Raw genomic sequence first — 24,329 nt, forward strand, 5'->3', positions numbered from 1 at the left:
TGTTTAGTCTAAGTCCAAAATAATATAAAAATAAGGGGAAGTTATTGGGAGACCTAACTACTTTCCCTACAAACTTTATTTTTGATTTTTTAGTTTTGATTTTTGTGTGAATGTCTTGTAAACCTATCCCTCCTTCTCTTTTGTCTTGTATGAGTGTTGTATGTTTTATGTTTTTTGTGTTTTTAAAAATGAAGTTTTTGATAGTGGTATTGATGTTCTTTATGAAATTAAGAGGGGGTTACACTATATTTGCTAAGTAGATTATCTTCGGGATGACCAAGTTGTTTATTAATATGGCCCTCCCAAATATGGTTGTCGCCATGTACCGAAACATTCTAATCACGTTCTTATTGTAGTCTAGAATCTCCGCCCACTGTTCATTGCAATAATGTGTCGGTTTGCTGGTCCACACGATGAGACATACTTTTATTTCTTTTTGTATTTTAAGGTTAAAGGGGATGTGGGGGGGGGGGGATTTCCCACCTACTAGGTCCCATAATGGAGGATTTGTTAATGTTTATTTTGGACCCGCTCGCCCTCCCAAATAATGTAAATTTCTAAATAATTTTGGCTATGTCTTTTTCTGAGGTGGGGAATAGTGTGATATCATCGGCGTAAGCTTTAATTTTGACAACGGGGGTTGTCAAACAAAAGCCGGGTAATAATATAATAATACTCACAATGAAATGGCAGTCAGAATAATAAAAAGTCACAGAGGCAAGTCAATGGGCTAGACTTTTCTTTAAAGCATGCAGCAGATGAACTGAAAATTATTGGTAGGCTACAACGAATGCAGCAGATATTTTAGGCCTACACAAGATATACGTCTGCACCGGTTGCCGGACGGTTTTGCATCAGCACTTCAGGTATTAGCCAGGGATTTCCCGTCACTTCACGAAATGACCCGCTAAAGTATTATATTATGCATGTTTTATTTCAAATAAGACGTATATTGGCAACACTTCATACATATACCGGTAAAGAAAACTGGTATTATGGAGATTTTTTTTATAGGCAAGTGAGCACCAATGGACGATCACCTAACTCCAAAGCTGAGAAGGAAAACCCCGAGGACGTAAATCTATATAGACTCTAGGACAAGTTTAAAGAGCTGAAACCTACGAAATGTGAATAAATGTCAATTAAAACGGATAGTTTAGACATTTTGGTTTTTATGCATATCTAGATTTATATCTACCAGAAGATACAACCTACATTACGGTAGAAGTAACATGATTATAATTTAAAAAGCGAACGATAATTTTTCCACATTATACCGAGACTTACTTTTTACACTAAAGAGTGGATCACCAAAACCAACCATTAGTTTATTGTAGAATCCAGATCTAGAATAGATGAGACTATTAACTATAGACCAAATGCTATCCTATCTTATTAAATAATGTCTAGGTTGCTAGTCTAAAATGCAAGGCAGATGGACTTTAAATAAAATGCCATGTAGCGTTGAAGTCTAGAAATTTATTATGTCACCTAGACCTAGTATTTCGCATTCTGTTTCATCACGTCTAAAAACTCACAATGAAACGGTCAAAGAATGACCACATACGCTCAACAATCAGCCGCTATTTCAAAAGAAGACAATTTGTGGTAGATCAAGGATTTTTTTTTAGATTTAGGTCTAAATCTAGAATCTTGATGTAGATTAGTCTCACTTAATTATTAGTTTTGGTTAGCTATGTATGGGTTCAAATTCATGGCTGAGTATTTTGTTTGTACATGACTGTCATGACCATGATTCAGATTTGATTTGATTATCATCATTATCATGGTCATGATTATGATGAGTTGACTTTTTTTGCTTAAAACTAATTTAAAGGGAAACTCCGATGGTTTTGACAATTTTATATGTGTTTTGATTTGATTTACAGTAAATAAATCTATTATTCTTTTTATTTTATTTTCAATTATAACTTTTACTTAGTAATTGATGCTATTTTGATGTAACTTTTCTGCACACATGTATACAAAATGTCGCATTTTCAACAGGTTTCTAGATCTATGTGATGTCACACAAACCTTTTAATTTCATCTATTGACTTGTTACTGTATAATGGAAAACCATACACTAAACTTAACAATCTCATAACAAATAGATCTAGGTCTATGACTCTATGCAGTTAGAACTAGATCTTAAAAGCGAAGAAAAAAGAGTAGATCTACATGCTTGACTAACCATGGCAGTGTGTATTTTCTTGCTTGATCACTTAACACACAAGCACTATCACTTAGTAGACTTGTCATGACCTGATAACTGACTACACATAGCTGAGGCTAGCCTTATCATGACCAGTTTGTTAGAATAAGTCAGACACATGATCTATTTTGGGTTAGGGAGGGGTGTAGATGAAAATGTTACTTTTTTTTTTTCATGGTATCATGATATTTATAATAAAACATCAAGAACATTTTTTGATTAAGGAAAGTGAAATGCCTGCTCGGAAAGATGCACAACGTGAGCAGTCTGTTACAGATATGTCAGTACGAAGGCGGACACGTTCGAGAACAAGTGTTGAAAACTCGCTAGCACTGACCAGCATATCTGGAGATGCAACAGCTTGTGACCAGCAGTTCACTAGGTATAATAAAAAAAAATCTTTTATAAGTACTGGTACTGTAGTCATATTAACATGGTCTAATTCAGTGGCATCCCACTTAAAAAAATGTGTAGACACTAGAGGATCTATTCTACATTTGAAAACCAAGAAGTCCTTTTTTTTAAAACAAATACCTTTACGCAAGTTTGGGTTTTTAATTTTTAAAAACTTTGCATTTATATACGGTACTGCATTATTTGATTGAATAATGGCTTTGTTTTAAATGTTACAAACCTCTGTATAAAAACAAATATAAATAAATATAAAGGGTTTATATTAAGCATCATACAAAAGCAGACAAGGTCAAAAGTCATGTCATTTCCAGAAAACACACATTTTCATTGTTTTAAATATTTACAAAAGAACGAGGCCCACGTTTAAGCTTCCAAAGAGGTGGTAGAAAAAATAGCCGTGTCTTAACCCAAGAAACTCAAAGATGAGTTTATAGAAGAAACAGTGGTATAAGCTCAAGTCAGTGAGTTAATATTGTATCAATTTTAGACATGCAATTCTTTCAATGCTTTTAAGTAATTTGAATGCCATGTGGATAATGCAGTATCTTTCAACTGTTTGATTTTATTTCTTAGCTCAGTGTCTTCTTCAAGCCTACATCTATTTCAGTCTTGTTAAATAGGAAGAATGACTTCTATATGTCTTCATTTTGTCATCTCCCATCAATACAATACTTAGCTCCAGAATAACATTTAATAAACAACTTGTTCTGATAGTCTTTAAAGAAAAGTTAAACATGAAATATAAAAGAAGTTGAAACATAACAAACTATCAGATCCTCACACTGAATTGGACTATAGTTAAACTCATTACAAACACAGTACTATTGGGTTTTGTTGGGAAAACAAAAGCACTCATTTGGTATCAAGATTAACTTACTTTGCTTGGTTCCTGTTTTTTTTTCTTTTCTCCCTATTTTAAGTTTTTTTATACCAATGCATAATAAATACATTTTTTAAATTTCTTAAATGGTATTTGACAGGATGAAAGCTTTTATTTTAGGAGCCTCTGCACCATACCATACAGAGCTACAGCCTTTGTTATTTCCTCTTTTTGCTCACACATATTTGGAGATGCTGTCCAATGGTCAAAAAGTACCTGGTAAGAGTATATGGGCTTGACTAAGCCATCTTCTTATTGACATTGTTAAATGCTTCTGTTCAGAATGAAATTTGTAATTTTAGCACATTGACCTAAACATGATGTTGATGAGGTTTTACCTATCATAAAAGCTAATATAATCACAAATTCAGACAACTATTTCCATGCTTGAATAGCACTTGAAAGAGTTTTTGTGTGAGTTTGTTGTAGCACATTGAAAATAAAATGCGTATCTCTGACAAATACAAAATAAGTTTGTCAAGACAAACACAAAACTTTATTACTCTTGATAGCATATATCACACTCTGGCCTCTGTCCTTGTCTAAACTTCCACACTTCCAGTCATTTGTGCATACATTCCAACCTGACCGGTACAAAGAAAAATAGATTATACACACATACTTACATTCATCCTTAACAGCTCTACTTTTGCAAAGGTTGTGCAATATACTTTTGAAACCTAAAGGAAAGCTACTACAGAAGATACGTGTAGACAGTGGAAATAGAACTTAAGTCGACCACCGGCAGAAAGCGTTGTTGTCTGCAATGGATATGTCAAAATATGTAAAAATAACAACTTGCACTACATAGCAACATGAAAAACTAATAGTTGCGTAGGACGCAATCATCTTTCTTTTTGATGTAACACCTGTATTTCATAAGATATACAACTCTTTTTTTGAAGGCAAACCTTACATTATATACACTTTTGTAAAGTGGAAAAATTTGATTCTAAATTTATTTATGGACCTGACTGTTTTTTACATTAGTAGTAGTTTATGGATTTGATTAGTATACATCTTAAACAACAGAATTTAAAGTTATCAAAACAAATTTGTTTTCCATATATTTATATTAAATGCAGTCTTTATTTAAATACAATTTTACAAAAATTATCTATTATTTTATTTGAATTTTTACTATGAAAAAAAAACAACATAATAATTGAGAAGAAGTCATATTTACATACTTCTTTTATCTGTGTACTTTCAAAACAATAATTACATTTTTGCCCCCTCCCCCCAAAAAATGTGTGGATACATCGATCATAACAATATGGTCTCCTACATAGTAGCTACCTTTGAAATAGTATCAGCAAAAAAGCTGATATGATGAGATGTTTTTTTTCTTGAACTGCTTTGTCATGGCAACTCTTGTTATTAATTATAGACTTTCCTTCTATGGAAAGGATTATGTCTTGCTTGTATCCTTGTTGTCTAACTTTGCCAAATATTTATTGATATTGATAAACTTTATGCAAATTTCTTCTTTACAGCTCAAAAATTTCATGAGAGACACTCAGAGACATTTAAAGAAGAGCAATATCAGTCGTTCATTAAAGTGTTAAAGAAACTGGAAGCCAAAAGTGATGTTCTTACAACAAAAGAAGTTATAGAGTTTAGGTTTGTATTGGAGTTTTAAAACTTTATTCCACTTACAGTGGTTCCACTTTACTCATCCTCATTAAATCTCAAATCCCTTAAAAGAAGTTTTATACACATGTTTTAAGATTGCATTTGTTTGGTTCATTGAAATTTAACATAACCATAGATCTAAAAACAGCAACAACAAAAACCAAACAATATTCCTGAATCAAATTAAACATCATTGATAATGAAGGAGCCCATCCTCCATGTGCCATCAGATTTATCATAGCATTCACACTGCGCTGTCCCATTTAACCAAAGATAATGCGCATTTAGGTGTGATACTCACTGATATTTCTTTCCAGGGCTATCTGCCTAGTCCAAATCATGAAATTATATTTTTGTTGCTCTGTTTTATTAGTCCAAGTTGGATCATTGGCACCCTGACAGGATTGATTGTTATTTCTAGCTCTGGTTAATATTGTCTGCAGCCTCAAATAGTTGTCTACAAACAGCCTTCTTTTCTATTTGCCTAAGAAACAAATAGAATCTTTAGACCTTCAGACCTTTACTGACTTAATCCTGTGTAGCTTCTGAGCAGCAAAAGGGCTGGGTTTGTCATTTTCCAAAAGATTACATTAGGTATTGATTGCTATTTAATTTGCTAATAGTTTGTTCAAATTTGTTTTTTAAGAATACATTGCAAGTAGGGGCTTTAAGATTTGGAAAGAGTTTCAATCCTTTCATCTACTACTATCTGTCTTTGACTTGGTCTTCAATTTATTCTTATTTTTATTGACTAAAATATTTATTAACACTTTCTCAGAGAACATCGTTTCATATTGAACTTGAGTGAAGAGTCCTTTCATTACATGATGCTACATTTAAAGGTTTGTATGTTCTAGTTATTTTCTTCAATGTATGCTTTAAAACAGGACAATGCCTGAATCCCAAAGTATTTTTTTAAAACCTTTATGGATATTTGATGTTTTTGCTTTCAGATTTATTAGTTTTCTGCTTTGTATGAAAAAAAATATTTGAACACATTTTCTACTGATTAAAAAAGATATAACTAGATAAATTGTAGAAACAGGATTACTTTTTGAGATTTGCATACATGAAGGCAAGTTCATAAATAGCAAGCTTTCTGGTGTTCTGGTGTACAGAATATGGAAGTATTGATAAATGAAATAATTTTATAAACCATATATATATATTTTTTTTTTGCACTTATCAGCACTGTAGAGTGAAATTTCTAAACTTTTTCATTTGTAGAAAAAATTAACTTGTGATCGATAAATGTAGCATCCTTGACATTGTTACTTGTGATCTATAAATTAAGCGTCCTTGACATTGTTACTTGTCATCTATAAATGTAGTGTCCTTGACATTGTTACTTGTGATCTATAAATGTAGCGTCCTTGACATTGTTTATTTTGTCTATTTCTTTCAAAATCTCTCTAAATCTTCTTGTTTTTCATTTTATTTTGTACAAGTTCCCTCTTCAGACCTTGCAATCTTTAGCTCAGGGGCCCCCTAAAAATCCTAAAATTCGAAATCCCAGTCTTCACCGAGATTGGAACCCAGGATCCCCAGTTTGGAAGCTAAGCACATAACCAATCAGCCACTCCACCCCCCATTTTATTTTGGCTTAAAAAAAAAGCCAAAACTAAATGTAAGAAAAATGAAAAGAATGGTGTACTATATAAGCTTTAGTGTCCACAGAAAAAAAAATTATATTGTTCATTCCACCATGCCATAGTACACTAATATTGAATCAACTTGTATGCATTAAATCAAATCCAAAACATTAGTAATGGTCTCTGAAAGTTGTGCATAAGGACCTATTAATAGTTATTGCATCATTTATGATACCAGTAGTTTTACAAAAAGAAATATGGTAAGTTATTCACACACAAAAATTATCTATAGTAAAAGATTAAAGTCAAGAAAAGGGTTATCAAATTTGTCTGTATCATGCTTTGAAGAAAATAACAAACAGTTTTTTAAAAAAAAAAACACCTTTGCTTTTAAAAGAAATGTGTTCTTTTATTTGTAAACTTTTGTTTACTTTCAGGCTGAGGATAACATGATCATGCTTCAGATTTTTAATCAATATATCAAAATTAATGGTTTGTTTCATTTTAACATTTTATTCTTTTTTTTTTCAAGCATTTTTATTATAATTAATGTAAATGATGAAGATCTCATGCTGCCCTTCCATTGGGTAGCCACTTTAATATGTGCAAGTTTGTTTTTGTTTGTTTTTTTTTTTTTGCTTTTTTTATAATTTTGTTTTTGTTCTCTGGGGTTTTCCCATCTCTCAATGTAGTGTTTATGTTAGTGCTAACTGAGAAGACACAAATGATACTCTTTGAGCAAGTTGAAATGTCTTCAGCATTTTGCCAAAGTCAAGGTGTGTGGGGGGCAAGGTGGCGGAAGCAGAAAGTTGTAAAACCTGCAGTTGGAAACATTTTTAAAAGTTAATTTCTTAACTTTGCAATAGCTAAGTCAACCTAATTAGTAATTCCTGGTACCAATGTCATTCATATATATATATATATAATATATATATATATATATGTAAAAAGTAAAAGAAAATTATATTATGTTCTTTTTTTACAATCTAATTCTTGGGTTTTGGTGTTTGGTTGAAAGGTAAATAAATAATAATACATTATAAATCTGAGTCACTTTAGCTTTTTTGTTTATAGTTCTGGGTTATATTTTAAAATCTTACAGATTTGTTTATAAATAATCATGTGAATTAGATCCATTAGCCACGACTGAAAGGTCTGTAAAAATGCCTCTCACTAAAATAAACTCTTACTGTTAATTTGTTTTAAAGATTTTTTCCCCTAGTATTTCCTGTCTGTCATGCTTATTTATTATCAGTTGTGCAAGATGCTGGTGCAGTGTGTGGCAGCAAGCTTGAAATGAAACAACTTCCAGACGTTCTAGCAGAATCTCAACTCATCAAAGAATCTCCAGCATCTGTTGCCCCAGTTATTGATGGTCAGCAACAAGAACCAACACTGGAAGATGAACTTGCCGTTGCTATCAAAGCTGTCAGAGAGCTGCCTCCTTGCCTACCTTCTATATGTTTCTTCACATTTTTGAACACTTATCAAGGGTAAGACAGGTTGTCATTGTTTTTTTTTTCATTTTTTTTTTAGCCTTTTTGATCAGTTATTAGATATCTTTTACTTTATTTACTAGTTATGGATCAGTGTTTTTCATAATTAGTCAATGCAAAAGTATAATACAATTATCAAAGCAACCTTTTTTAGGGTGGCAAAACAGCAAGAATGTGCAATTTATCACTATCTCATTAGAAGCATAAATTTAGGTTTTTCTGTGGGCAATAATACAGAAACATTAAAAATATAACAGTTCTAAATAAAACCCACAATATGCCATGCTTGTTTATGAAGAATGATATGGAAGCTAGATACCATTACAGCTATTTGTTTTCCCCATAAAATCGTTTAATTTGTTTTCTTTTTGATAACATCAAATCTTTAGCCCGGTAATGAGATGCAAATTATGCCATTATGTATTGGAATAGGTCTTGTAGTTTTTAAGAAGAAATAAATAAAGATACTTCTTTAACTCTTTCTCTCCTAACTGACGATACCAGTGTTGATTCCACCAGAATGTGGTAAATAATTACTGAGAGAAAGAGTTAAAGTCATTGTTGAATAATAAAAAAATTATAGAAATTTGGAAAGACATGCTACTTCCTGTTTCTAAAAAAAAAAAATAGAAACAATTACTTGTATCTACAAGTCAGCATTTAGACAGTCATATCTAGGTTATCTCATCACATATTTGACCAAATGATTAACATCATTTCTAGCTCAAGACAAATATTGAGGAAAAAAAAAGGTTTTGTCCCCAAGATATTAAACCTTCCCTCTTCCAATTTTTATCTTGAGTAAAAAAAAAAAGGTCTTTCTAAATTTCAGTCTGTGTTCATCAACCATATCTATCGACAAGAAAAGGCTCAGCGGCTGTTTTGAAGATTCCAGCATTCTGGTATGGAACCTAGAGCCAGATTTATTGACAAGAACTACTTCTGAGTGTGATGTTAGTAAAATAGTTCTAGCGGCAGACTACATTCATTGTTTAGAGGATGAAATCAAAGACAAAGTTTTCAGCAGGTAAAATAAATTATAGCTTTTATATATCATAGCGCTACTTTCATCATACCAGGAGGAACTATTCTCATTTCTCAAACAGCCTTCCCTTTGAAAGACTGGAGAGATGCATTGTTGCATCATATTCATTATGGACTATCTGGACAGTTCTAAGTCAGAACTATCTTCTTCCCCCAACCCCCTCCCAGCCCCTTTCCCCCTCCATTATTTACCTATATATTGCAGGAGGTTTGGGTTTCAATGTAATATCCTTCAAATTTTCAAGCGCTATCTGAAACTTGTATAGCAAAAATGTATCTGACGGAAAGAAGTCTCTTGAATGGATGCTGTGTTTTCCAAACAAAAAGAACACACTTTGTTGATCCAAGGAAAACATGGAGAGCTAAATGCATAGATGCAAGGAAAGTCTCGGCTGACAGGGAAAAAGAGTACTTCATGGCAAAGCAGAATGGTAAAGCACTAGCCTCACACTCTTAATGACCCCAAAATATATTTTTTTTAATTAGAAGGTGTGGCATAAACCACTTGGTGACCTATCAAGAGAAGAGGGCTCAAGTTCAAATCCTGACTCGGCTGAGTTGTGTTTGCTGAGCACCTAAAGGCAGCATTAAAACCTGATATCCCCTCCCCACTTGTCCACAAAAGAGATAGCACCATAGTGCACTGGGGATGGTTATACCTTTAAAGATTTATGCAAAAGCACTGGGGAAAAAAGGGGCATGTTTTTTAGTGAACTTTTATGCAATATACTTCATATCTATCTTTCATTCTTTTTGGCAGATCAACTCAAAGTACAGAAACAGCCAAACTAGTCGGTCACCGTGGCCCTGTATATAAAAGTAGATTTCTGTCTGATTCCAAAACCTATTTACTCTCCTGTTCTGAAGATTCCACTAGTAAGTAAAGGCATAATGTTCTGTTTTTCAGTTTCTCAAAATAATCCAACTTTGACCTATTAACCATTAATTACAATACCATACCCATGTAATATTCACAACTATTTTCCAGTCAGATTATGGAACTTGGGAACACAGACCAATGCCTCTTTGTATGTTGGTCACAGTTCAGCAGTTTGGGATGTCAACATCAGGTAGGCAAGACTAATTTGTGTTTTTTTTTAATGTAATTACTCTGTACAGTTTATTACTGATAATTACATATTTGTTATTTTGATGAAATCAAACTTTAGTAAACTTGCGGCTGCCAAACCTTACATCTTGTTATGAATCCTATTTGGAAAATACAGGACACATTTATCCAAGTAAATACAGTACTTAATAGTAACAGATATAAACAAATGTTCTTATTGCTTGTATAAGCGATATGTCATTGGTCAAAGTAGCAGATAAACCCATGTTTTCCTATAGGCTACAACAATTAATAGTTTAAAGCATTGACAACAAAAAGATGGGGTCAAAAAAACAAACAAGTCATTATTTCAGTTCTCTATGAAAATGAAAAAAATAAAACCCCATCATCTAATCCAGTGTTTCCCATACTTTCCCATAATTAAACACTTTGCATATTCTGATTATTTAGTGGAACACTTTGCTTATTTTTTTTTAGAGAGATAATTCACATGGTTGCCTACTAGTTAGTTATTCCAGTAGTTTGTGAAACATCTGTTCAGGCCTCACAGAACAGTAGGATTCTGCAGAACAGTTTGGGAAACACTCATCTAATTAATCTTGCTCTTATCTAGCTAGTCACACAGTAAACAACAAGACCAATATTTAGTACTCTCAATTTTATTTTCCTTGAAAAATTGTGTTTTTTTGTTTTCATCCTGTCACTGCATTTCGATAGAAATGGGAAAAAGAAATTTGTTAAACTGAACAGTAAGCATTTCTTTTTCTCTCTAGCTCAACTGACACTTGGTTTGCCAGCTGTTCCCATGACACCACTGCCAAACTGTGGACATTTGAACGAACATATCCTCTCCGCTCATACATTGGGCACACCTTTGATGTTGATGTAAGAGCATTTCACTTTGTTTTTATAATGTAGTCTGAAAAGGATTAGTCATTGATTTACAGGACACTACATCTGAATTCCTGTTCCTCATGTGTGTGACAAACTAGTCTGTTCCTCCTGTGGGCGATCTCCAAGTCTTAAAACAAACTTATGAACCAATATCTATTATTTAGGTGTTTGTTTTACACACACACACACTTACCTCTTTGATTCTAAAACATAAGATGATAAGAGTTTGAAGAGTTGAGAATTTTAAGAAAATTTTAAAAAGCTTGAAGCCTCTCATTTAATCTTTATGGAGCCACAAAACTACATCAACACTTCAGTCTTCACTTGTTTTTCTTAACACTTTAGTTGACCAAAATAATAAATCCGATCGTATGGCCTAAATAAATGAAGAAAAAAAAAATTATTTGCCCTGCAATTTTTATCAATATTTTTACTATGCTTAAGTGTTGTATAAAAGTTTTTTTTCTTAACACTTTGTAATAAAATTTTAAAATTTTGTTAGAAAGAAAAGCACTATGAAATATTTGTAGAAATGCTTAAGTTTAATAAATAAATAAATATCTTATTAGTACCTGAAATCTTAATCCTTTGGCCACCCATCCTCAATCTTAGTGTTTAAATGAAATTTATTGTAATGGTGAAATCTATTTGCTGAATTTGTCACTCTTCTTGAAAAAAAATAAACTTTAAATTTGAAATCTTATTGTTTATATTGCCATTGGTTCTTCTAGTTCTAAAATAAAGTTTATTTGACTTCAAATTCTGTGTTTCTTTCCTTGCAGTGCTTAGACTTCCATCCTAACAATAATTATTTGGCTACTGGATCTGGGGATAAAACTGTACGGTTTTGGAGTGTATCTGAAGGTCGCACAGTAAGATTGCTACAGGGTCATCGAGGTTCAGTATTGGCCTTGGCTTTCTCCCCCAATGGGAAATTGCTAGCTTCTGCAGGTTTGATATTATTTTTTATACCACAAATGCGTTTTAGGTAGGAGTTTGTATGAGTTACATCCCATTTCCTCTGGTTAATTAGCGCAACAAGATGCAAGTGTCTTTCTGATTGTGATGAGGGAAATAAAGGACAATGTTGGGAAAAAGTAGCTAACTGAGATCATCCATAATCCCCTGGAGTTGAAAGAAATACTTGTAGCACTTTGCCATTAGCTGGAACAATGCTGGGATGATTTCCTAAGGCTTGAGAATACTGGATTGCTTAATGTGGCATATAGATCTTTATGCATTAAATAGGAACATCTTATATACCGGGTATATATGAGTCTACTTTCCAGTACAGATATGTTTGGTCTGAAAGGTATAACTTATCAATGAAAATGGTTCAGATAGAAATACAACAGAAAGTCTTTTACAGTTACATGAGAATTCAATGAATAGTTTGTAATGATCAAGGAGACATTGAATGAATGCTGAAGTTTAGAAAGATGAAACTATGTTATGGTATCACTTTACATTTTCATTCCAGGTGAAGATAGAAGAATACGAGTGTGGGACTTGGGTAGTGGACAAGTCTTAAAAGATCTGCGAGGTCACAGTGACACAGTTTTTGCATTAGCCTTTGATGATACCAGCTCCATTTTGGCTTCTGGTGGGGCAGACTGCTGTGTCAGGCTTTGGGACATTCAGAAAACCACAGACTCACAGCAGTAAGTGGAAGCATAAATTACCTGTATGTATAGTTTGCCTATCAAAGCCAACATTTTCTACTGAGTTCTGTGTCTGCTATTGTAAGTGGTGGTCATTTTAACATCTGACTTTACATTCAATAGCTGTTAAATCACTGTGCTTATAATAATTCTGCATGAATGTAGGAGATACTCGTTTACTGTCTCTTCATTCTACTCTGCTAGGAGTTTAAATAGATGCCACAGTTGAAAGTAATATTTCCATATGGAAACAATTTAGGGGTTAGACATTAGCCATAACAAAGTTGTCTTTTTGCAGTGATGTGTTTGGCCAAGAGGCATTAACCACTTTTTGGCTACCTATCAAAGGGTCTGAGAATACTATAAGCATGAAAGCTGCACAATACATAAAAAAAAATTGAAAAAAAAATGATCTTGCTCCTCAATTAATTGTTTAGGTTAAATACTAGCTTTACTTACCCACAAAGATGAATGGGCAAGAAGAATCAAGTATTTGGACTGCATTTTTATTGTGCAGCTAAACAATAACTATATAATCATTTTAATAGTTCTTTCAATACTTCTACTTACTGTACCAGGTGATTTGCCTTGCACTTTCATAGATTTGTAATGAATTTAGATTTGTGTCCACTGATGATAGAGATTAACCTTAGCTGCCAAGGCTTTAGTGATTTTTTTTTACATTTGAAAAATAGTAACTTTTATGATTCATTTTGATAAATATTTGAAGATTTTCTTTCCTTTTTTTTTTCCAGAATTGAAGGCCATTCTTCCCCTGAATTGTTGGGAGCATTCCCAACGAAGTCTGCCCTTCTCTCCTATCTCAGATTTGCACCTTACAACATTCTTCTAGCTGCAGGAGCTAGTTCCTGACATTGTTGACAGTTTTGTACACAGTTTATTTATGCAATACATTGTTGTTTTGAACAGAAATTTTTTTGCTGGTCTTTTCAAAGAAGTGTAGGACTGAATAAGCCTTAATACTTTTATGTGAAATGCAAGGAGGGTGCATAATAAATGTGAAATGTTAATCAAAATAAAAAAAACACTTTTGCACATATTGACACACTACTTAACTAGAGACCACAAATTTCACTTAAATTTTCAATAGACAAAGACTACCCTGATCAATCATAACCCAATGGAAAGTTATATTCAACTGAAAGTAATAATGTTGAATGGCATTTAAATTGAAAAGTTTACTTCGCAAATCACTTCAAAATAAGTAGCCAGCTATTTAACTTCAAAGTATAAAACTTTTTGCTCTAGAAACTGCATTTATTTCAAAGCTTCACTAAATATAATTTCAAGAGCTTACTACCTCCTGTGCAGCTGTCTCCATAAAGATCTGGCAATGTCTGAAAATGTCATCAAGAGCATCAATACCCATTACTCACAATGGAGCTTTGTCAAAGAGTTTTACAGATCTATTCAACTTGGGTGAAAGGAACTATTTAACTTCAAAGTATAAAACTTTTTGCTCTAGAAACTGCATTTATTTCAAAGCTTCACTAAATATAATTTCAAGAGCTTACTACCTCCTGTGCAGCTGTCTCCATAAAGATCTGGCAATGTCTGAAAATGTCATCAAGAGCATCAATACCCATTACTCACAATGGAGCTTTGTCAAAGAGTTTTACAGATCTATTCAACTTGGGTGAAAGGAACTGTACCATTGTGTTTATCACTGCATCTCCATTTTGTTGTTAAAATATTTGTAAATTTTCAAGTTCTACCCAAGAAGGAATAGTGATTAAGGAGTTTTATTTCCCCCCACATAAAGTATACCTTCACCTCTGTACCTTGTAAATTTTGCTTGTTATTTATAATTTCTAAACCATAGTTCATATGATAATTGCTTGTTTAATACATTACAAAACATTTGTTAAACCTTTTTATTTTTTGTCATTGGCCAAGTACTAGATTTAAACACTGCTATGAAATTTGTAGCATACACTTAGTATCAACTACTTTAGCAATACACTGTACTGAAGCCAAAAAGTTGAACCAAAAATGATCAGACATCCTTTGAGAGCCAACCAATGTGAAGAAGGGTGGTCATGAACAAGAAAGAAAAGACAAATTCATGTCTATACATTTGGTCTTTTTGTGCTTTAGTACACACGCACAGTTTATTTTTTGTACTTGTCTCTTGGTGGCCTAAACAAAATGTATTAAGCTCTTATATTATTCACATTGAGTAGTCCACTTAAAATGTATAAAATGGAACCAGTTCAGGTTTATAATAATATAGGTACAGTACTAACAAACAAATTGTAATAATTAACCACAATGAGCAACACCAAAGGGAAAAAAAATGAAAACATTGGACACCTATGTTAATAATCAGTTAACAAGGTACAGACACAATTAAGCAAATTAGTAGAATGATATTAATAGTTGAGACGGATTAGTCTTGGTTGGCCAGCGTGGCTAGAATAAAAAAATATCTAAGGATTCCAGAAGGTTTTGTTCATTAGAACATCTAATCCAGCTGACAGGCTGATTCATTCAGGTGACACAAGAGTCAATAAGTAATCAACTGAAAATGTACACATACAAGTATTATCTGCAGTCATACAGCTGTGGAGTAGTTTTTCTTCTTTAGACATGTAAACGCTGCTATGACTTATCTATAAACAGAATGAGCTCGCAAAGTTTATCACAATGGGCAAAGCAATAAAATGTCAATTTGGGACAAAAAATTGCCTCAATAATTTAAGCACTTCAAAATTTTATTGCGCAAATAGAAAAGCCCATAACTAGAGCTAACATTTTAAGAGCTATTGCAACATCAAACTTTTATCACTATTTGATAATGCTTATATTTTTTTAAAATGTATTTTAATGATGCAGAACTTTTAACCAAAGTAGAAAACCAGGTCAGCATGAGGTAACCATCTCTGTATTGAATACAAAATATACATATTTATTCCGCATACCGTAACGGGTAAATCAAAATTACGAAAGCTGTTTTAAAATAACTGAACCAAATTTCAATCAGTCAAACAAGAAAAAAAAAAAACTATTATGCTTTTGTTACTTAGGAATACAAAATGTTTTCTTTTTTAAAGATAGGCAAAATAATAATAATTATAATAAAAATGTGAAAAAAAAAAATTCTTGTCACATAACACGGACTTCAGCTTCACAAAGTGTCAATAGAATTATAACATTGTACAACTCTAACAGAAGGACTCTTTTTTTTGTTAAATAAATAACCAGCCTTTGAATGGAAATTCAATCACTAGCGGACAGCAGAAAATACATTTCAGTCCTTTTTGTTTTTAATTTAGGGGGAAACAAAAGAGAAAAAAAAATAACATTGAATGCACAACAAAGAATATCTAGATTATTTTAACCAGCAAAGACTTCAGCATCGTGAAAACAATTTAAACAAAAGTATGACTACAACAGACTTCAAATTAAAAATAAAAAAAGGGTGGATGATGAACAATAATCATATTAGAAGTGAAGAAAACAAACCATCTATTAGCTGACATCTACAAGACATTCAAACCATTCACAGAACCATTCAGACACAACAACTGACTTTCCTAGTGCTAGTGTGATGTTTAGGTAAATACCTGCCAGTACTGCAGTCTAACAATCTGAATTGCTACATTCTAAAGTATTGAATTGAAAGAAAGTTACCAAACAATTAGAAGGTAAATGGTAGTGCTTCATTATAATACAAGTCATGCAGCCCATTCAAAGTGATCACAGAAAAACAAAAATGATGTGTTATTTCTTAACTTTGGACAGCTAGAGTAAAAGATTTAACAATTAATGATATCATTATAAGGTACTAGTAGCATAATGCATGTGGCTATTGGTTTAATGTATTGAATGACATAAGCAAAGATGATTCAGCATTAAAAAAAAAAAAAAAAACCTTCACGTTAAACAAACAAAGAGCATAACTGATATTCAGTTTATTGTTTACTTGTCACTGATTGCACTCAGATGCTGATACACACATAGATCAGGTTGATAAAAGTGGAATAAGATGAACCTAGAAAATTATTTTTTTATGTATACATAATAAAGATCTGTCAATTTATTGAACTACACATCTTAAGATACCAAAACAATAAATATTTTAAAAATAAAAGAAAAAAAAGAATACATTATTTTAAAAGAACACAAAAAAAAAAAAAAAAAAAAAAAAAATCCAAGAAAAACTTTTCCTGAAGTGATCTGTAAAAATTAAAAACCAAAAGGACCAACAAAACTTTATGTTAATTTTTTTTTAATTGGTATGCAATTCTTGTAAACTGTAAAACAATGACTTTTTTTTTTTGGCATGATGTTAAAATGTTTATTGGTTTGGAAAATTATAAGAAGCAAGATTTAAAATAGCTTGCTGAAGGTATCCTTAACAATACATACACAATCATTGAGAAATTTCTAAAGCAATATTAACACAAGTATGTTACAAACAAAGGGAGGTTATGAGCTGTAACACTAATTGGATGAAAAACTACTTGTTTAACGCTATGTTTAAAATGTTTCAGGTAATCACTTTCAGGTTATCTAACCACAATAAATGCTAGTTTGTAAAAATGTTCCTTTTGAAACTAAAGCTGTTATACAAAATCATTTCAGTGTCGGGAGTGCTTTAATCATATTTTATTTGCAATAAAACTATCTACTGTTACAATTTGGGGGAAAAAATAACATTCAATGCTAATTCAGGATAATACAATAATAATTTAAATACAGCTACTTCGCTCTTTTGTTGGAAAAGGGTGGGTGTAGGTGGAGACAAATACCACAATTAATATAGCCAAAAAAAAAAAAAAAAAAAAAAAAAGAAAAAAAAAGAGAAGCTATTTATGTGGTTGAATATAATCATAATCATAGTATTAAAAATACCTAGATGTGTGAAAGTTGTATGCCTTGCTGTGTAGTGATGATGACTAAAAAACTACTGAACCCAAGTGATGCAAAAGGGACAAGGTTAAGATTTCTGAGATGAGTGAACATGGGGTTAAGGGATGAGGCCAAGGTCTTTAGATGAAGAAAAATGATGACAAGGTGTGTTTTCTTCTTCTTTTAACTGCTCAATTTCAAAATTAAGAATGTGTAGATTATTAGGCCATACATATCACGGGTTTTCGGCCTCTTGTTCCACTTCTGCCTGTGAATCTGATGTCCACAGCTAGAGAAAGAAAAAAAAAAAAAGATATTTGCATTAGCAAAACAACATAATATTAGGGGAAAAAAAGAGGTGAATTAAAATAATTGGGTAAAGACAATATTTTAAGATCTGATTATCTGTGTCTGTCTTAGTCCTAGGCACGTATGCCATTGAACACAATAAAGGGCCACAACATTATACTGTCAGGCCATCACATTATCATAAGTTCAGAAACTTTCTATCTACAATAATTGCCTGGGAAAATCCATCTTATTTAAAATGAGGATGCATACTTGTAGTAAAATATTTTCCTGGAAATAGATGTAGTGTGATTTTTAAATATTATGCTATTAGGCCATTTATTCCAACATCTTTATACCACAACACTTTAAAAATAAATTTCCACTCTGATTGTAATCATTTACAAATATTGCAAACTCATTACTAACAAACACTAAGGGACAACATGGTTTACTTAATGCTGACTTGGCTAGGTCAAATCCAAGCTTGCATAAAGCATGATAACCATTGGTCAAAATGAGTTTAAATTCAATTCCAGTATGAGCATCTCTAACCATAAAAACCATTGTGCATATGTACATGTTCTTCAACTAGCCAGCTTTTTGCTGCTCTGTTTATGTCTATGTACATATTTACTATTTGCTGATATAAATAGGAAATATTTCTAGCTTGATAAATCTGTATTCAGCATAGACAGCCATTGCGCCTATTAATCCTTCATGCCTTATCAGCATTGCTGGTTTTAAAATATGAAGAGAAGAAAGAGTTTATCAACACAGAAAATTCTAAATGGGTGTCTAGTTTCAAACTAATTAATTCACTAAACATTGTTTTTACATTTCAATCACATTTAACTAAGAAGAAACAAAGCTGAAGTATTGAATAAAAGCAGAATTATTTTATTAAAGTATATAAAATAATATACAATAGATCTTGACAGAAAGATACAACCGTTGAAATTGTAATACTCTAATAGATTCAATATTAAACCAACCAGGCTTAGGTCAACTCTCTAATGACTGAAACCCTATGCCAATACTAAATTTTCATCTAGTTTTAATTAATCCATAATGATTAAAATATGTTAACATGACACGTATGAATAGGTATTATAATTTTAAAGTAAATTTTTTTTAAAATATCCATAATGTAGCGAAAACCTGTTTTTCTGATTTTTATTAAAAATTATTATCAATGAAGAAAGACTTTTAAGAAACTGAACTTGCAAATCTAACTGAGCAAAGCAAGTTGGTCTGTTTAATTATAATCTAATTTGTATTTTCAACTGAAAACATAATTTTGTTTTTAATGCAGAATATCCTTTAACCATTTCACCACTAAGCAGTTGTAAGAAACTATCTACCCCATCCCTAAGAGAAGGGATATAACTCTGTATCAGCTAATTTAAAAAATCGATTTTTTGACTAAATTCACAGAAAAAAACTAATAAAACTTAACAAAAACCTTCTTTTTATAATAGAAAAAATAGACCTAGGGTTAAGCATCATGTTTGAAGGCCTACAGAGCTCAAAAACATTAAAATATCAAGTCATATTTAGTTGCCTTCCAATCTCCCGTTTCACTAGATCTAACATATTCAATACTGGATCTAGCATAAATTTTTTATTTATTTTCACTACTATCGGTCTTAAATGGTTCTAAAACACTTACCCCAATCATTATATCCTTATTCTACAGCTTAAACATTAATATTCCCATTAAAATCTTATTCTATTAAAGCCTAAACATAAGCCTAAATATGTTCCATTTTGAAGGCTAGCAAAAAAAAAACGTAATTTTCAAAAAATCGTAAATATCCAATCTAACATGCTGCAGAGTCAAAATAAGCACCTAAAAATAGCATCACTATCGCTCTTCTAGGTCAGAGTTAGTAAAGGTATAAATAGTTTTAAAAACTAGCAGTGCGTGCGTAAACGAAACAACCCAAACTCGGCGATTGCCGGCGACTCCCGGCGACTCTAGTTGTCAACCAGTAGAGGCGACTCCCGGCGACTCTAGTTGTCAAAGGGTTAAAAAAAAAAAAACTTAACCTATCAGTCTTCCAATTTATGACATAAAAGTATTTATTAACCTAATTATTTACTCAGAGACAGAAATAAAAAAAAAAACTTACTGTAAGGTTGTCCCTCAACAGCTGCATTATTAATGTGCTGTCTTTGTAGGATTCTTCGTTCAACTGATCTAATTGGGCAATGGCGTCATCAAATGCCTGTTAATTCAGTCATATTATAAATTTAAACATTTCTTCCAATGCCAATAAATGTCTAAATTCTAATTTAATGCAATGAATGATTGCTAAGCCCTATTAAATCTATTAATAAACATACTGCTTTGGCCAGCTTGCAAGCTTCATCAGGCTCATTCATTATTTCATAATAAAACACAGAAAAGTTAAGAGCCAATCCTAGTCTAATGGGATGTGTTGGCTGCATCTTTTCTTTGGCTATTTCTGTGGCTTTTTTATAGGCCTCATTTGATTTGGCAACATTAGCTGAAAATAAATACATATAAATGAGGAGGAATATATATATATATATATGCATAGACATTAGATTACCGAAACCTGTGTATTCATGCACAACTAAAATTTAATTTTGTAAGATATTTACCTTTTCTATCTTCTCCTACTGAAACTTCTGACAAGTAGCGATAGTAGTCCCCTTGCATTTTGAGGTAGAAAACGTGACTATCATGGTGGGCACTATCTTCCTGGGCCTTCTGGATTAGGTGTTTAGATAGCAATTCCTGTTTAAAAATTATAATTTTGGGAAAATAATTTGCATGGCTCTGTGAAGTGGAATATTCAGAAATAAAAATGTAACTCAAATTATATAATGTGTCTGATAAAAGAATATGTTTACTGCACTTTAGTATCCCAATATCAAAATATTTAACATAACATTTTCATGAGAAAGAATAAACACAGGTTATTTATAGAGTGCATGTGAATACCAATATCTTCCAACAAAAATGTATTGATGTAAATTAGAACATCCAAAATAAAAAGAGATCAGATGTCTAAAACAGAAAATGTACAACGCATATAGCCCTAGAGTCTCTATTAGTGTAAGAAAAAATAATTCAAGTCTAACAAGTATAAATATTTTGGGACTATCATACAGCTTTAGAGATGTAGAGTATAGTACTCTTTGTATGAAAAGTTGGAGTAACTTTCTAACAATAGTTCATGCAGTCATTTTCATTTAGTTAATAAAATAAAGTGAAACATTATTATTATTACCAATTCAAGGCAAGGGCATTATCATTCATGATTATCATCACTTTGCCTTAAAAACTGCTGATCTCAACTAGATTAAATCTCTAGATTATTCTAGAGCCTAGAACTCTAGATCTATTATTCTAGCTAGATTCTATTATAAATTGATTTCCAGTAGGAATGTTACAATTTTTTTCAGAAAAATTATTTTAAGAATCTTCTTGACAGATATGTTGTAGATTTGAATGAGCCTTCTAAATTTATATGAATTATGTCTGTATGATTCCTGGTTGAAAGAAAATAAATTTTTTATGTGTGCTTGTCCTTATCATAGCAACCAATGGGCACGATGTGAGGAGATTTGAATGTGTTGAATAAATATGCTTGCCATTTCTTATATATTAAACAACTAGTCCAAAAACATGTTTCAAATGAAGGTTTATTGTTTTTAAAATCTCTGAACACTAAGCTGCTTATTATATACCCATTAGATCTAAATCTACATCTATTTCAAAATGCGTAACTGCAGAAATAAATCAATGTCAGCCATTTTGACATCATTTCAGTCTAAGTTTTTTTTAACTGCTATAATAATTCAACCTATCAGAAAATTATTAGATGTCACATGACCAATCTGACCAATCACTATTATCTTGGCATGTAAACAAGATGGCTAAAATTACAATGGTTAACAATGGCCTCCAGCATTAGATTCAACTGCTAAATATTAAAAAATTAATAGCATCCAAAGTGCTCATTATTATGTGAAAAGTAAAGCACTGAAATTTAGCCAGAAAAATGCTCTACAATACTGGAGAGTCAAAAGGCGTGGGAATGTTGAGCTTCTTAAACTATACACAGGGAAATCGAACCTTTTTTTAAGTCTAATAATTAGAAACCTTCTACTCCACGTGGGAAAGCGTAATTTCATTCCCGGAAGCCATTTTTATTGGTCAATCAAAAACTATAACTCTTTTACAGAGAAGTATTCAATTAATAGGTTAACAAAGTGCGCCTTTAAGGTGTGTCTAAAAAATGTCAGAAAAAAGTCGAAACAGTTTTTTGATTTAAAAAAAGGGGTGTGTCACCGGATATTGTAACATCGCTATTTCCAGGTTCATGAAAACTTTATAAGTAACATCTAGACCTAGCATTCAAACAGTAGTTATGCTAGATTCTAGATCTAGATCTATATAGTCTAGATCTAAATATAGTTGCAAAATTCCCTCCTGGCTGACCAGGCAAACAGATTTAAGATTAGTCATGTGATTCTAGCTAGACTTACAACTTTAAGTACGGTCTAGATGTATTTTCTAGTTTAGAAGACCCTCAAATATCTATAAATATTTTAATTGAATTGTTTAAATAAAATATTAAGAATATCACAAGGTTATTTGAATCTAAGCTAAACAATTGTAAACACGAGTCTAGCTCTCAAACAATAACAACTTAAGACTTAAGACACCGGAACAAGACAACCGGTTATGTTGTTACTCACCAAAACGTCATTGCATATTGATTTCAGTTCTTCTTCAATAGTTTCCCGATACTTCTTAGCCATTTCTAGCTTCTTCTCACTTCCTTCTGTTTTTGACTCAATGCTTGAAACTACCCTCCAGGCCGATCGTCGGGCACCAACGACATTTTTGTAAGCAACTGACAAGAGGTTTCTTTCCTCGTTGTCGAGAGGAGCTCCAGAAGATTCAGAGTAAACGTAATTTACACATTTTTTCATAGCCTCAGCCATATCATCATACCTTTCAGCTTGTTCGGCAAGCTTCGCTTTGTGCACATATTGTTCCTTGAGAGTAAGACCCTGATTACTCATTTTACTATATTGTATTTGAGCAGACCACGATTCTGCTGGAATGAAACAGAAATATTCCAAGATGGCTAGCGACTTGCCCTACTTTTCGATATTACTCACATAATTCAATATCCTTTTAATCTTTAGTATTAATTCATATTTTATCAAAAAATATCTTTAAAAATGCTTTTTAATTTATAAAATACTTTTTAACTTAATTAAACAAATGTAACTATTCGAAAACAAAATTATAATATATAGTACTCTTTTTATACGGGTGGTACTTCCGCAAATTTTGCAACCGTGACTTGTGTTATTCCGCACTATAGAGACTACGCTGTGAATACGGAACTTAGACTTATAAGATTTTGACGTCATTGTTACCATAACAACGAATAGAGAGACTTACAATCGTTTCAAGAAATATTGTTCTTTTTCAAAAAAACAAATTAAATTATAAATATTTGAACATATAAGGAACCCATTTTTACAAATACATTTTAAAATATTAATTGTAAAAAAAAGTTCGAAAATAATTAGAAAAAAATGTAGCTTTATAATGTTCGTTAGTATTGATTTCGGTCTATCTATAAACCTCGGGAAAATAGAAGTCATGTTCCAGAAGTCGCCCAATAAAACATACTCAGCCCCAAGGTACACCGTAAACGGACAGCCCCTTAATGTGGTAGACCACTTCACATATCTAGGTAGTATAGTGTCAAATGACACCTCACTTTCAAGGGAAGTTGATAACCGTCTGTCCAGGGCCAGTAGCGCTTTTGGACGCCTTCAGGCGAGAGTTTGGCGGAACAGATCGCTCCGCCTTCCTAAAAAATCAGTGTCTACCAGGCGGTGGTTCTCTCAACCCTTCTGTATGGATGTGAGACATGGACACTATACAGGAAACATCTAAGACTTCTTGAGCGCTTCCACCAAAAATGCTTGCGCTCCATCATGGACATACGGTGACAAGACCGCACTACAAACAGCGATGTCCTTGCGAACGCCGGTATGGACAGTATAGAGGGACTTCTTTTGGTCCGACAGTTGCGCTGGGCAGGACACGTATCCCGTATGGGGTACGAACGTATGCCAAAGGCAGTCTTTTTTTTTTTTTTTTTTTTTTGTGAGCTAAAATGTGGTCGACGTAACAGAGGCGCCCCACGGAAACGCTTCAAAGACCAGCTTTGACGCCAACTTTCCTTGGCTGACATAGAAGA

The 24,329-nt window shown here is 32.4% G+C and overlaps 2 protein-coding genes across 3 annotated transcripts; one reads left to right on the top strand and one right to left on the bottom strand.

The window, feature by feature from the left end:
- Positions 1 to 1,029: 1,029 nt before the first annotated feature.
- On the top strand, positions 1,030 to 17,731 carry LOC106071584 (TAF5-like RNA polymerase II p300/CBP-associated factor-associated factor 65 kDa subunit 5L). 2 transcript variants are annotated; one of them, XM_056014966.1, is made up of 14 exons: positions 1,030 to 1,127; positions 2,440 to 2,597; positions 3,610 to 3,728; positions 5,006 to 5,132; positions 5,923 to 5,986; positions 7,174 to 7,228; positions 7,992 to 8,229; positions 9,065 to 9,259; positions 10,037 to 10,152; positions 10,265 to 10,346; positions 11,119 to 11,230; positions 12,022 to 12,190; positions 12,720 to 12,900; positions 13,656 to 17,731. In XM_056014966.1, exons 2-14 carry the CDS (start codon positions 2,449 to 2,451, stop codon positions 13,771 to 13,773), a joined length of 1,725 nt encoding a protein of 574 aa, XP_055870941.1. In that variant the 5' UTR covers positions 1,030 to 1,127; positions 2,440 to 2,448; the 3' UTR covers positions 13,774 to 17,731. The 2 variants fall into 2 exon arrangements, with proteins under 2 accessions (XP_055870941.1, XP_055870940.1); XM_056014965.1 differs by lacking the exon at positions 1,030 to 1,127 and adding an exon at positions 1,298 to 1,608.
- Positions 14,994 to 23,221, bottom strand: LOC106071592 (14-3-3 protein zeta-like). Its single transcript, XM_013231733.2, has 5 exons — positions 22,801 to 23,221; positions 20,695 to 20,830; positions 20,413 to 20,576; positions 20,199 to 20,294; positions 14,994 to 18,064 (listed from the first exon to the last, which is right to left on the bottom strand). Exons 1-5 carry the CDS (start codon positions 23,128 to 23,130, stop codon positions 18,011 to 18,013), a joined length of 780 nt encoding a protein of 259 aa, XP_013087187.1. The 5' UTR covers positions 23,131 to 23,221; the 3' UTR covers positions 14,994 to 18,010.
- Positions 23,222 to 24,329: the final 1,108 nt, after the last annotated feature.

The sequence above is a fragment of the Biomphalaria glabrata genome, chromosome 17, assembly GCF_947242115.1.
Source record: "Biomphalaria glabrata chromosome 17, xgBioGlab47.1, whole genome shotgun sequence".
Classification (NCBI taxonomy): Eukaryota; Metazoa; Mollusca; class Gastropoda; family Planorbidae; genus Biomphalaria; species Biomphalaria glabrata.